At 44.1% G+C, this 15,848-nt stretch overlaps 1 protein-coding gene across 1 annotated transcript in view; it reads right to left on the bottom strand.

Annotated features, from left to right (window-relative positions):
- The window catches only part of Kdm2a (lysine demethylase 2A), an 81,323-nt gene extending 68,068 nt beyond the window's left edge, over positions 1–13,255 (bottom strand). The window contains exons 1-2 of the mRNA XM_059263307.1: positions 12,456–13,255; positions 11,073–11,189 (exon numbers count right to left, since the gene is read on the bottom strand). Of these exons, the coding sequence (XP_059119290.1) occupies positions 11,073–11,114 (42 nt within the window). The 5' untranslated portion in view covers positions 11,115–11,189; positions 12,456–13,255. The remainder of the gene's footprint in view (positions 1–11,072; positions 11,190–12,455) is intronic.
- Between the last annotated feature and the right edge of the window lie 2,593 nt (positions 13,256–15,848).

Raw genomic sequence — 15,848 nt, 5'->3', positions numbered from 1 at the left:
TTCCAATTAAGTTGCCATAAAGTTATTTTTTTATTTTTATTTTTTTTTATGTCTTACCAAATTGATGGAAGGGAGCAAGACAGACCAGTGCTGGGCACAGTGGCACACACCTTTAATCCCAGCACTCTGGAAGAAGAGGGGGTATATCTCTGAGTTCAAAGCCAGTCTGGTCTACATAGGGAGTTCCAGGCCAGCAAAAGCTACATAGAGAAACCTTGTCTCACAAAAATAAGTAAATAGCAACAGACTAATTAGCACGGAGAAAAAGTAAACATAATTACAGCCAATGAATATTTATTTGAATTTCTTTGAAGTCCTTTCTATTTTTTGTGTATTGAAGAATGGTCTTTTTAGGTGCTGGAGGGGTTAAGAGCATTTGCCACTCTTGCAGAGGACCTGGGTTTGATTCCCATCACCCACATGGTAGCTCACAACTATCTATAACTCAAAGGGATCTGATGCCCTCTTCTGATCTCTGAGCGTACTGCGCATGTTCAAGGTACACATACTTACATCAGGCAAAAAGAAAAAAAAAAAAAAAAAAAAAAAAAAATCAGGCTGCAGCCCACAGATCCAGAGAGGCTACCTAGCAGAGAGGACCCTAGGATGACTGTGGTCTATAATGTTTTGGTTTTGCCCAATCACTGGGCATGCGTAAGTGAAACATTTCACTATTAGGGTAAGAATTTGTACCGTATCAAGCTGATGAAAGGATATGCTGGCTGGATTTTCAGGAGGGGAGGCTAAAATCTTTTTAGATTATGGAGTAGCCTATAGAAAAATGTCTGCCATAAAACAGTGAAGGGGAAGATGAATAGGAATCTCACTTCACAACTTAAGTAAAACATAGCTCTCTGAACAGATGAAGATAGGTTTCTTCTGTATCCCAGTATAATTCAGCTATTATTTGGCTTAAAAGGGTTTATTAGGAAATGTTATCATTTTTATTATTTTCTACAGAGAAAATATTTTCTAATAACTCTGGACTTTGGAATTATAACCTGTTTTTATGTTCAGAAACACACACACAAAACCATTTAAGTGGAAAATGCTGAAGGACTACTGAACTCGATGTTGTATTTACATATCTATATCTGTATAAAAAAATGATTATAAAAGTTTGTTTAAAAAGATGAAGTGCAAATGTGAATTTAACAAGAAGTTGTAGATTTTCAACACTGTACATAAACTCCTTTGTTACAAATATTTATGCTTCTTTTAAAAAAAAGCATAACTAGTAAAATAATTAAACCAACCCCCCAAAAAAGCATAACTAGTAAAATAATAAACACCCATCACCAAAAATTGACATAAAATTTTTTGAGACAGGGTTTCATATGGCCCAGGCTAGCCTTGAAATCACTATTTAGCCAAGGATACCCTTGAACTCCTGTTCCTCTGGTTTTCATCTCCCAAGTACTCCCAAGTATTATAGGGTGTATCACATGCCCTGTTCCAAAACTTCTGTTTTGAGATTTGTATAACTATGAACATCAGGTGGCCTCCCAAGAGATCAGATGGAACTCAGTTCATGAGGCTTGGTGGCCAAGTACCTGTTGAACCATCTAACTAACTGGCTCTTGTTTTTTAAAATTCCCCCTTCTTTTTCACTCCCTCCTCACAATGTCCCCACATACTCATATGGCCTAGACAGGTCTCAAATCTTGTCCTTTGGCCTCCATCTTGTCCCAGGGGCTTAGACTACAAGTATATGACATTACATCCAGTTACTTTTACTATGTGGTCCCTGACCCCATTATCTGAGAAACAGGTGGAAACAGAATGCTCAGATCTTGTGCCCGACTTAAATCAGAAATCTGGGAATGGGGAGCCAGCAATCTGGCTAAGGTTGTTTTCAGGTGGTTCTGTTTTTTATAATTATAAGTTATATCCCCTAAATATTTCCTTTTATGGAATCCATGTGGTCATTCTAATAATATATCAAAAAGAGTCCCTACTTATGTCTTTGCTATCCTGAGTCAAACTGGAACTTGCAAGGGCATTAATGAACCAACAACTCCACACTGTGGCTCACAGCTAGCTGTTAACTCCAGTTCCTCTTCTGGCCTCTGCAAGATATGAAGGCAAAACACTATGCACATTAAACATTTTTAAAAACGTTCACTGAAGTAGAATTTAGGCAGGCATGATGGCTCATGTCTATAATCCTATCACCAGCGGAGATAAAAAGATTACCATGAGTTTTAGGCCAGCTTGGGCTACTGAGAGAGCTCTTATCTTAAAATGGAAGAAAGAAGGCAGCTAGGTGTGGTGGTGCTGCATGGCTTTAATCCCAGAACTCCTGGGAACTGGAGAGAAGGCAGTGGTTGAGGGCACTGTTCTGGTAGATGACCCGAGTCTGTTTATTAGCACCCATGTTGAGTGGCTCACAAGCACCTGTAACTTCAGCTCCAGAAGGATTTGAGGCCTCTGGATGACAGCCTCATCTGTGGGCTCCTGAACTCACATGCACATACACATAATTAAAAATACATTCTCTAAAAAGCCAGGTGGCTGGTTTGAGATAGGTCTCACTATCTAGCTTGGCTATCCTGGAACTCTATATAGACTAAGGTGGCCTCAAACTCATAGAGATCTACCTGCTTCTGCCTCTGCCTCCTCAGTGCTAAGACTAAAGGCATGCGCCACCACACTTGGTTTAAAATGCCAATTCTTGTGAATTTACCAATCACCACATGACACTTCATTATGTTCTGTTATCTGTTAAAAAAAATAAAAATAAGGGAGCTGAAGAGATGGTTCAGATATTAAGATTACTTGTTGCTATTACAGGACCCAGTTCAGTTCCTAGAATCTATAAGGTACTTACAGAGGTCCTTAACTCCAATTACAGGGGATCCAGTGCCCTCTTCTGGCCTCTGAGGACACCAGGCATGCATGGAGTACACTTAAATACATGCAGGTAAAACACTTATACACATAAAATTAAAAAAAAAAAAAACTAATAAATAAAATGCAGATTCTGGTAAGTACTAAGCATAAAAGGTATTCTATGCTATAAGAACTTAATAGGAAGCTCTGACCTGGGGAAAGACACTGTCATAGCACTGGAGAGATGACTTGCTTAGTAAAGTGTTGGGGAGTGGAGGAAGCCCTGAGTGAATGTGCAGGAACAGGTAAGTCCTGAGTTAATGTGTATTCTTGACATGGCATTGCCATGTCAAGGACACAATACCTCAGATCCATAGGAAAGCAAAGCTCCTCCCCACGCTCCAGTAAGGCTCAAAGGGATGACAAAGCCTTCCTCTGGTCAAGTTTGAATGTTGCAAAAACTAAAAAACTCAGCTCCTTCCTCAAATTTTTTTTTTCCCCCAGAGACAGGGTTTCTCTGTGTAGCTTTGGAACCTGTGCTGGAACTCACTCTGTAGCCAAGGCTAGCCTTGAACTCACAGAGATCCGCCTGCCTCTGCCTCCCAAGTGCTGGGATTAAAGGCATGCGCCACCACCGCCGGCTCCTTCTACCAATGTTTACGGTCTGAGACTGCTCTCACCTATAGACATCTCCTACCCAGACTTGCTAACTCACCTTGTTCTGTACATAATAAAGGTGTTAAGGTTCTAGGCTGCTGCATAGTTGGTGCCACTTCATCATAGCCCGCCTGACTCCAGCTTTTGTGTACATGTATCTGTCCTTTCTTTATTAGCTAGTAGTCCCAGCCAGGGTTCCAAGGACACAAGGCATACTGATATTATTGGTGGTCAAGAGTGCTTGGAGACCCGAATGTTTAGCAGACAGACCTCAGTTCAGTTCCTAGTGCACATGTCAAGCAGCTCACAAGCATCTTTAATCCAGTGCCAGTGTATTTGATACCTACCCTTTTCTGGCCTCTGAAAGCATACTCCCACATATACACACACAAATAATATTTAAAAAAAAAATTTCTTTTTGGTTTTTTTATTGTTGTTTTTTCAAGACAGGGTTTCTCTGTGTAGCTTTGCACCTTTCCTGGAACTCTCTCTGTAGACCAGGCTGACCTCGAACTCACAGAGATCCGCCTGCCTCTGCTTCCCAAGTGCTGGGATTAAAGGCATGCGCCACCACCGCCAGACTTTAAAATAAATCTTAAAAATAAAATGCTTAACTGGGCTTGGTGGCACACCTCTTTAATCCCAGCACTCAGGAGACAGAGACAGGAGGATTGCTGCATGTTTGAAAATAGCTTGGCCCACAAAGCGAGTTCCAGGACAGCCAGGGCATTACACAGAGGAACTCTGTCTTGAAAAACTAAATAAATTAATTAAATTAAATGCTTACCAGGCATAGTGATATACATTTTAATCCCAGCACTGGGGAAGCAGAGGCAGGCAGATTTCTGGAAGTTCAAGGCCAGCCTGGTCTACACAGTAAGTTCCAGGACAGCCAAAACTACATAATAAGGCCTTGTCTTGAAAAAGAAAAGTTTTTTTTTTTTTAAAGATTTATTTATTTATTATGTACACAGTGTGTTCTGTCTGCATGTATGCCTGCATGACAGAAGAGGCACCAGATCTCATTATAGATGGTTGTGAGCCTCCATATGGTTGCTGGGAATTGAACTCAGGACCTCTGGAAGGGCAGCCAGTGCTCTTAACCTCTGAGCCATCTCTCCAGCCCCGAAAAAAATTTTTTAATTAAAAATAAAAATAATATTAAAATAAATGCTTTCCAGAGAAAAAGTTAAGTAAGCATAAAGGATAATCCCATAGCAGTCCATATACAAATTAAAATAGTCTTTGCAGAAATAGGAGAATTCTTGCACGTAATAGAAGTGTTTACAGATTAAATTACTGTTAAACTGACATTGTTTTCTCCTTTAAAGTAAAAGGGAAGATCTTGGTAGACTAGCATTCAGCTCTGCAAGACCAAAAGACTGCCAAATTAATGTCTTCAGGATGTCTTATACTGTAGTCATGCCTGCTGCTATCCAGAAAAACCATTTTCCAGTTATCAAAGAACCAGGGTAACCAAACTAATTATGACAGTAAACTGGAGAACATAGTAGCAGAACAAAAGTAACTCAATGGTTCAAGGAACATGAACAGTCTGTCTTTCTCTAACAACCAGAAGTGAAGCAAAAAGACATAACAAGTTATCATTCCTTGGCACCCCCTTCCCTTTGACTTTTTCCTTGAACACCACTCTCTTGATAATTATAGTACTGCCACCAGCACTTTACCACAGAACACACTAAATTGTGTTACATTCTCGTTTGTCCTTGGTGTATTCAGTTAACCATCCAGTAATATGAGAGTTTCAATGATATAAATGGTACCATGCTATGTATATGCCATGAAAAATACTACACAGACAAAACTGAATTTTCTATCTTGTATTCAGTTAGATATCATGAGGCACAGGCAAAACAAGGATCTAAGAGGTTTCCTTCAATATATAATTACTGAAAATTGACTTTTAGAGAATAAAATTGGGCCTGGTGTGAGCGGCACACATCTTTAATCCCAGCACTTAGGAGACAGAGGTAAGCATGGATCTCTGTGAGTTCCAGGTCAGCCTGGTCTACAAAGTAAGTTCGAGGACAGCCAGGGCTGTTACAGAGAAACCCTTGGTGGTGGTGGTGGGGGGGGGGGACGACGACAAAAAAGTAAAAAAGTGTGCTCTATCTTAATGAATGCACTACACTATAAGCCATAAAGGAGGAAACCTGGGAATCACATCTACACCTCCTTTACATTCATTCTGAAAATATCTAATAAGTGAAAAACCTATGATGCTTTCTCTAAGTATTTTTCAAATCATTCCCTTGAATTCTCCTATCAGCTCTCAACAATTCCATACCAACATACTGTTTGAACCACCGCAGTGTCCTAACTGGTCACAAAACCATTCCTGCACTCTCCCTTGGTTGGTCTAAGTTTAGCAAATTCCAATTCTTTCTGCAATTCAGTCACAGATATTATAATCTAAACATACTATACCCTGTTGAGTCTCTGTCTTCCCACAACATTCATAATATTTTGTCAATATTTTAACTCCTTCACTTACATCTCTACAGTTAAAACTGACCTTTTTAGTGTTTTAACTGCTTGAAAGGTCTCTCAAATTTGTCAATTCTTTCCAGTTTTGGGATTTTTTGTGTGTAATAATCACTCCTCCATTTTGCCTAGTTATCTTTTTCTCACCTCATTCAGGTCTCAACTCTAAACACTCTTAGCAAAAGTATCTTCTGATACTTCAGCCCCATTACTTAGTGTAGACAAGATTAGGTTACTATTATACAGACTGCATGCTGTATTTCTCTGTAGCCCTCTGTATAATCATAACTAACATGACTAGAACAAGCGTTTGTTTAATGTTTGACTCACCAAAGTATAGATCCCATGGCAAACAGACCACGTCTACTTTGCATATTACTCTATCCTAAGAGCCTTTCCATACAGTCTGATACATGGTAAATGTTACTAATACTTTCTCATTCCTACTTAAGACTTTCAATTAGCTTGTTCCACAAGAGTAGCTTCAGATCTCAATATAAAATGCCATCTTTTCAGAGAACCTTTCAGTGACTACTGAATCTAAAAAAGTGTTCCTGACTCTACAAGCATCTCATTACCCTCATAATTTCCTCAAAGTATTCAGCAGTACCTGACACTACAGTATTTGAAAATTTAAGTGTCTCTGGCTCAGCATAAGCACTCAACAAATATTTAATTGAATGAATCTCCTGAATGAGAAAGATAATTTGGTAAATACTTGAAATTCATTCATCAGCAAAACATGAAAAAGTACCACCAACGAAGTTGAACAGTTTAGTAGAGCTTAACCAGACTGCCAACTTTGAATTCTAGCTTTGTCCCTTCTTAGCTAGATAACCCAGGACAAATTACTTAAGGCATTATGCCTGTTTCCAAATTTGTAAAAGGTAATCATAGAATCTACCTTACTAGCTGAGCAGCAGTGGTGCCAGCCTTCAAGGGGTGCAGGGGTGGGAGAAGGCGCAGGCAGGTCTCTGAGTTTAAGGCCAGACTGGTCTACAGAGTGACAGCCAAGACAACACGGAGAAATCCTGTCTTAAAAAACCAAAAAGCAAACAAAGAATCCACCTTAAAGGATGCTGAAAAATAAATTAGCAAATCATTTTGCATCACTTAAAGACAGAGACACATTCTTTAAAAAAAAAAAAGATACAATGAGAATGCACTCTTAAGTGAGTAATTTCACTATACTGCTAACATCACAGAGCACACTTGTACAGACATAACCTACTACATGACTAACTCATTGGTATACAATACACATAGTATGTTTGTCCTCAATGTTATTATGACACATCACTGTAATCATTAACTGTATAGGACTAATAACAAAGATGTCTGTACATGGTCAACACAGACACATTCTCTTTTCAAGTGTTGGTGGACCATGGCTGGTTGAATTAGGAACTCATAAAGGACCAACTGCACATTCAACTACTGTGTGCTACTCTCCAGTAACAATGAGCTATTTTTCCTATCACACTGTGATACTTCCTTTATCTTTACCTATAACTCTTTTAAGGACATGAAAGAATAGAATCAGTATTTTTACTTTCTTACATTTATTTATTGTGTGTATGTATATGTGTGTAGCATGTATCGTGTAGCATGTACGTGCAAGAGCCCATGCAGATCTTAGGAGGGCATCAAAATCCCTGGAACCAGAATTACAAGCGGTTGTGAGTCACTATAGGGGGGAAGGGGAGCTGCTAGGAACTGAACCTTCACATAAGTCTTAAAATTCACTAAAAAATATAGTATCTTGCTGGGCGACAGTGGTGCACGCCTTTAATTCCAGCACTCAGGAGGCAGAGCCAGGCGGATCTCTGTGAGTTTGAGGCCAGCCTGGTCTACAGAGAGAGATCCAGGACAGGCACCAAAACTACAGAGAAACCCTGTCTCAAAAAACAAAAACAACAACAAAAAATAGTATCTTACTTGAAACCCGTTAATAGTGCCTGCAATCCCAACACTCATGATGGAGAAGCAGGATCACTACAAACTTGAGGCCAGCCTTATTTACATAGTAAACCCTATTTTTTTAAGACAAATGTTAAATATATATATTAATTTTTAAAAGTTATGTTATAAGGGCCTGGAGAGATGGCTCTGTCAGTAAAGTGTTTGTCCTGCAAGCACAAAGACCTCAGTTTGATCTTCTGCACTCTGGTAAAAAGCTGAGTGAGCATGGTGGATCATGTCTATAATCCCAGCATTCAGAGGTAAAAGAAGCATCACAAGGTCATCCTCAGCTATATACAAAAATATAAAGGGTCTTAGACCAACCTAGCTACATAAGACCCTATCTCCAACAAAAAAAAAAAAAAAAAAAGGCTGGAAGATGGCTCCAATGTGAAAGCTGAACAGCTGAATGTGGTCATGAACATCTGTAAACCCAAGGCTAAGGGAGGCACAAAAAGGCAGAGTCTGGGAACTTGCTGGCCAGTCAGTTTAGCTAAAATCCCTTTCCCAAAAAAATAAAAATAAAAATACAGTGAGGGCAGTAGAGGAAGACATTTAAATGTCAACATCTGGCCTCCACACTTACATTCCAGGTGAGCACAACAGCAAAAATATGGGTATGGGAACACACAAAATAGACAAAGCGAAGTGATCAAAGCCTCCACATGCAAGCATATACATATACACAAGTACAAATGTACACACATACAAAAAAAGTCCTTTATGGAAGGCATTTATAATTGAGATATAATTTTGACATTGATTTAGAAAGGAAGAGACATCAGTCACTCTAAGCCTCAAAATTATTATGCAAAATCCTAAGAAAGATGCTCGTAAAACATACAGTGTATTATTTTACACGACACTGTGCAATAGTTCATAGTATATTCTAAGAAGAAATATACTAGTAAGGGTGGCATACCACAGGTAGAAATCACCGTAACAAAAAAAAAAAAAAAAAAAGAAATCTTACCAGGACAAAAGTCACAGAATCTCTAGTTAGCCTTACCACAAAACTTCTCTACTTTGCTAAAAATGTGAGAAGTTTTGTTTGCTAAAAAGGCTTTTCCTTTTAAACACTAGACTCTAAGATCTTTTAGGTATCTATCAAAACAGTTCAACAGCCGGGAGGTGGTGGTGGAGCACACCCTTAATCCCAGCACTCGGGAGGCAGAGGCAGGCAGATCTCTGTGAGTTTGAAGCCAACCTGGTCTACAGAGTTGTCCAGGACAGCCAGGACTACACAGAGAAATCCTGTCTCAAAAAAAAAAAAAAAAAAAAAAAAAGACACACACACACACAATAAAATAAAAAAGATTTTACCTATGTATTACACAAATATTTATTTATATAGGTAGGTAGGTATTAGATAAGTAAATAGATAGATACATATACATATACATACACACACACACAATTTTTTTCTCTGTAGCCCTGGCTGTCCTGAAACTTACTCCTGTAGAACAAGGCTGGACTCTAACTCAGAGATCTACCTCTCTCTGCCTCCCAAGTACAAGGATTTAAGGCATGTGCCACCACCACCCAGCATAAAATCTTATAAACTGGATATGGACTTACAGATATAAAACAAATCCCTGAAATACAGCTGACCAGAACATATGCATGTTAGACACACTTGCGAATACATGTCAAACCATTAAAAACTAATTAGATATTTTATTTTGTGTAAATGTTTTGCTTGCATGTATGTTTGTGAATGTGTGTGCTTACTACCCAGATGGTCAGAAGAGGGTATCAGATCCTCTGGAACTGAAGTTACAGTTAGTTGTGAGCCTCCATGTGGTACTGGGAATTAAACCAGGTCCTCTGCAAGAGCAACAAGTGCTCTTAACCACTGAGCCATCTCTCTAGCCTTCCACATCAAATTTTTTAACAAGCACATTAAAGAAAAAGCCAAAAGAAAGCAGGCAAAGCAGTTCACACCTGAATTTCAAGTATTCATGAGGTTGAGGCAGAAGGACTGCCACAAATTGCAGGCCACCCTAGGCTATAGTGTGAGAATGTATCTCAAAAAAAAACAAACTTACAGCCTTTTCTCTAAGAGTGAAGATCACCCAAAAAATGAACTAGGGAACTATTTACTCACTTTTCTTCCAAACAGTCTAAACACAGAACCAAATAAAACCACATAAATTCTAAACCTTTCAGTTCAGCAGATTTTACATGCAATTTTTTTTGGCTTTTCGAGACAGGGTTTCTCTGTGTAGTTTTGGTGCCTGTCCTGGATCTTACTCTGTAGACCAGGCTGGCCTCGAACTCACAGAGATCCACCTGGCTCTGCTTCCCAAGTGCTGGGATTAAAGGCGTGCACCACCACCGCCCGGCTTCACATACAATTTTGTGGCTCTCCTCCTATCCCACTCTACAAACACAAATTCAAATGTTCAAAATAAATACATGGTGAATAATACTAATAATGGTCTCTATGACAAAGGAGAAAAAATAAAAACAAATTCTTAAACTCCAATAGAGAAACCCTGAGAGGAAAGCAGAACTAAAAATATCCAAATGCACATGCAAGCTAATCCCTCCAAACTATGACAAAATTTTCTTTCATTAACATATCTCATAAATTCCTTCCAAAATATTAAGACACAGAACTTTATTAGCATCCAGTATTGTCCTCAATCAATCCCCTCAACAACCCTCCAAACTTATCAAATTGTTAACTTATTAAAATTTGTAATTTGTTAACTTACAAAAAAAAATCCATAGCTTATTAACACGCCAGCTCAAAAACTACAAATTTTAAATAGTCAAATAATACTAATATATTGAATAAAACTATCCTTCTTTGGTTTGTTTCTAAAATTTAGTTTTAATATAATACATTCAATTAGATTTACTACAATATCAGTACTATCAAGTTAAGAATCTTACTTGGGCTGCAATCCACAAAAAAAACTTTGATTTGTAGATTTGCAATGATTTCTATAAAAGTTTAGGTTGTAACTCCACTTCAAGACAGGATCAATTAAGGTTCTAACTACTTGACAAAAAAAACAAGGTATTATTATACCTTCACCCGTCCTGTGGTACACTGCAAAGTCCCCTAAAATAATTACTTTCAAAAGAAGGGAGTTGAAAACACTAACCAATCTCTGGCTGTAGCGAATCCTTTCTTCTTCAGGTTCCATCTCTCACTCTTCTGATGAAAGGACTGTAAAGAAACCGCTGTGGGGCTGCCTTCCTCTTCCTTCTTAGGAACTAAACTGTAAAGGAAATGAACAGAAATAAGAACTCATTCTCAAACTTACACTTTATTCTCATTAAGTTACAGGCTGAGAATCCTTTTCATGTATTTGGAACCTTTACCCTCTTGGGCAAATGGTGCCATATCTTCTCAACATTAATCACATCACAACTATAGAAGACCTAAGCAAAAGGAGACTTGGTTTCAGTTCCTTAGGACCTGGTCACATCTTTGTTTCTGCCCATAGGATTACAGTTAGCAAAACTCTCCTTCCTGGCAACATTAGCAATAAAGAAATAAATAAGTAAATAAATAGAAAGAAGAAAGAAAAGAAAAAAAAAAGAGGAAAAGGCTCAGAACTTCTTTTTTCCTTCTGTTTTTTTGAGACAGGGTCTCTCTCTCTACATAGCCCTGGCTGTCCTGGAACTCACCATGTAGACCAGGCTCACTTCAAAGTCACAAGAGATCTGACTGCCTCTGCTGAGTGCTGAGATCAAAGGCGCGGGCCACCAAACCCAGCAAGGACTTTTATTTCTAAAGCCTGAATGACCAATTGGAAGTACGTACAAAACTAATCCAGATGCTAATCAAATGAGTTCTCAAACAAGTAATGACAAACTATGAGCAAAAAAGGGGGAGGTTTATTTCATAAAAAGCGGGCAAGAAAAATTAGGTTTTACAGAGAGACTCGAAACCAATGTCCCATATCCTTCTAGTAAGGCTGTGCACAATTGTTGCCTTCCCAGAACTACCCTCCACCTCAACTCAAGGTGTACAACTCGGAAACAAATTTGAGAGTTGCAATACGGAGGCAAAAACACCATCTGATCTAGATGGGTAAATAATAAATGAAACGACTGAAACATCTATTAAATAAAGACAGGCTGGCGCGTCAATCAATCCATAATACCAAGTAAAGGTTTTCATTTTTCTAAATATTCTTTCTCCTGGATAATGGCTTCCATTGGGAATGCAAATGTTTTCCTCTCATAAATATATTACGGCCACGTTAACGGAATCCTTTCGGAGGACCCGATGACATAGTTTGCGAGAGCAGTCCGTGGCACTGCCCTCCTCTGCCTCGGTCGCGAGGGACATAGCCTGACCCCCTGGACGAGTGCTGCCAGGGCTGGACAGGAAAGCGGCAAACCTCCACTGCTCCCCCAGGGAAAAGCCGCTTCCACGGTTCACCCCTTGCAAAGAAATAAAAACTTTACATCAAGTCTTTAGATAAGACAGGGAACCAAACTTCCCAGGGCGGGGGAGGGGGGAGGGGAAATCTCACCGGGGATTTTGTTCTTGAGTTCTTGTCCAAGAGAGAAGATTCCAAAAACAGAAAAAATTCAATCTCTAACGTCGTCTTCGGTTTTCTGTGTATTAACCCAGAATCCAGAAAAGGGTCAGGGCGACCCGGAAAAGAGGAAACAGTTACTGAATCAAACCTCCTCTTCTGGCTTTACAGACTCGGCGTCCGAGGCGTTAGGAGAGGAGAGCAAGACCACTCGGCGACTCCCCCGGGCCGGCGGTCAGCAGCCCCAACCCGAGACCCGGGCCGACCCGGCCGCGAGGAACACCCTCCGCTCGGTACCCTCGGCCGACCGCAGACGCTTCCGAAGCCCGGGAGCCGCGGCCGATCAGCTGAGATCCACCCGGCCGACGCTCCCCGCGCCGCCCGGCCCCCCGGAACGCGGGCCCCGGCCCCGGGGGGCGGAGGGGGGCGGGAACAGCAAAGCGCTCCGACTGGGGGGCCCCGCTGCCTTCGCGTCGTCCCCTAAGCCGGGGCTCCGCGCTGCGGGACGATCCCCCCACCCCCGGCTACTCCCCGGTCGCAGAGGAGGGACTCCGGGGGATGGGCCCCCCTGTCGTTGTCCTTCCACCAGAAGAGCCCCCCTGCCCGGGAGAGAAACAGCTGCGGCAGGCCCAGGAGCTGGAAAGGTGCTCTGCGACCCGCCGCTGCCGCCGCTGCTGCTAGGGAGGGGTGTTGTTTCCCTCACACAGGAGGATCCGCTGAAGCAGCCGCCGCCATTTTGAACCCGTCAGATTCTCACATACACACAGCTCCTCCGGGCTTACTGCGCAGGCGCCGTCTCCTCACCGCCCCCCCCCCACCCGCGTCGTCTCTCCACCCCCCCCCCCCCACCTCCTTCAAGCCTCCCAGCGCCTCTTACCGCTCTCCGGGACACACGTGAACGCGCACGCGTCACTCCTCCCCCCCCACCCCACCCCCTCGAACGCGGACACACACGGCCGGCGCGCGCACGCGCGGATGCGTCGGCCTCGAATCGCCCGCGCCCCCGCGACGCCGACGCGGTTCCCCGCCCTCCCCACCTCGCGTCAGCCCGCAAGCCCTCTGGCCGGCCTACCGCCCCCGCTCCCTGCCCGCCTCCTTCCAGGTCTCCGGCACGGCGGAGGGCCTGCGCCTGCGCGCGAGCGGCGAGCCTCCTCCGCGAGCCCCCTCCCCCACACCCGCACTCTCGGCACGCACGCACGCACACACACACAGGCGCGCACACACATGCGCGCGCGCTCACGCTCACACACACACACACACACACACACACACACACACACACACACACACACACAACTTCGCCGGTGACCCCGCCCATCGCCGGCCAGCTGCGCCAGCCGCCCTCCCCCACCACTCTCGGGAGGGCTGTGACCCCCGACCCCCCACAAAACACAACACCCCCACACACACACACACACGAGCAGTAGGAAGCATCTCCCCTTCCCCTCCAGGCATCTCGGCCCTAGGCGGCCAGGCAGCCAGACAACTCAGGGCCAGGCGGGCGGCCTGGGCCAGGGCAGCCGTTGGCCGCCTCAACGCGGGGTCCCCCCGGGGTCATGCCCTGCGAGTGGGACAGACGCGGGCGCCGCGCTCGGGCCTGCTCAGACCCAGGGGGGGGGCGCAGAGAAGCGGCGTGTTCCCGCCGGGCGCCCTCCCTCACGCGCCGGCCGGTGGACCGAGGCCCACCTGCTCGCCATCCCGGAGTAGGCCCCAGCACCCCCGCTGCAGGGCCTGGCCGCCCTTCGCTCGGGGGGCTCCTTGGGGCAGCGGCCCGGTTCCGCCTCACCCACTCCGTGCCGCTCCGAAGGGGCAGGAAACGGGAGCGGTAGCATGTCTGTCCTGGGCTCGGCTCCCTCAGGGGAGCTCCAGACGCTTGGCAAGGGTGTCCACAGGTGCTGTGCGCGGGAGTGGGATCCACGACGGCTCGGGGGCGGCGGCGGCCAGCGCACCCACGGCGGGCCACAGGCGCCCGGGGAGGTGGCCCAGGAAGCCCCTGCTGTTGGCCACGCTCAGGTTTCCGTAGCGCCGGTGCCCTCGGCGGCCCGGGTGGGACGTGACCCCCGCCCCCGGCGAGTCGGGGCGCCCCCCACTGAGAGGGGCGCGGGCCGCCCCTAACCCCAGGGCCGCGGCGTGTACGGGAGGCCCGGCCGGGAAAATGTCTCCAGTCTGTGTGCGCGGCTTCGCGCGAGGGTCAGCGATGGGGCAGCGGCGGCCCAAGCTGCCCGACCCTGCCCACGAACGGGTTCCCGCGGCTCGACAGCTGCCCGACGGGGCTAGCAGGCTCCGGACGTCGACGGAGCCCAGCCAGAGGTAACAGAGCAATGCCATGCGAGCAGCCCAACTGCGCTCAGGGCAGTTCCCCAGCCAATCTCGTGCTTTGAGGCCCGTTTAAATTGTAAATCCCACAAAGGACGGTGGCCTGGACGCTACGCATCCAAGTGCCTGAGGTCGGCACCTTCCCCTTGCTGAGTGGTGTCACACCAATCTTTTTCTCCCTGCCTTGGTTTCCAACTCGTCGGCTTGATCCTGAAGAGTCTGAAATGGAAGAGGAAGAGCACGGTGTGTCTATCACAAAACGTTCACAAACAGCCTTTTAGGTCTTAGGAAGACGTTAGTGATCGACAGTTGGGAAAATGATACTTTTTCTACCACAGTTTGAACTGGGGTAGAGACACTCCTTAAACCCAAAGTATTATTTAATAAAGCACAAAGTTTTGCTAAGGCACCCAGGATTTTTACAGACATTCTCTGCTTTGTTTCACATCGTTATTAGACAAGGGAAAGACCGTTGTGTTTTTAAAGTTGTTTTAAAGATAGACAATTGGAATAGAAGATTAAGCCGCGTGTGTGACTACAGGGAGAAAGAGATCCGCAGTTCTGCAACTGTCAACAGAAGGGTCTCACCACAAAAATGATTGGCTAGTATGGGCTCATCATCTTGCAGCCAGTCACTGCGCAGTCATTCTCTATTCTGATACCAGTTGCTTTTCAGACTTCGTTTTTTTAGGGCATTGCTAAGAGATAATTGCTGAAACTTTACCAGATTTAAGGCCTCTTTCCGTTTCCCAGGCTATAGTGAAATATGTTTTAAAAGTGCTATTCTTACCCAGCTGTAGTGACTCACAGAGGTATTCCTAGGACTCCAGAGGCTGAGGCAGGAAGATTCCTATGAGTTAAAAAGCCAGTATGGGTTAGATGATGAGTTCCAGGCCAACCTGGGCTACATAGTGCAACCTTGTCTCAACAATTACATCTAATGCCAGGTATAGCCCCAAAGACATCTGACTTTCTGTAGCTACAAAACAAAATCTCAGCCACTTGTTTTAAAAGAAAATTTGCTTCTATCAGACTAGCTGAGTGTTGGGCCTCATTGCTATTTGCTTTATT

Source organism: Peromyscus eremicus, chromosome 1 (assembly GCF_949786415.1).
Source record: "Peromyscus eremicus chromosome 1, PerEre_H2_v1, whole genome shotgun sequence".
In the NCBI taxonomy this organism is placed as follows: domain Eukaryota; kingdom Metazoa; phylum Chordata; class Mammalia; order Rodentia; family Cricetidae; genus Peromyscus; species Peromyscus eremicus.
Note: the sequence above shows the minus strand (reverse complement) of the source record. Positions and strands in the feature narration are given on the sequence as shown.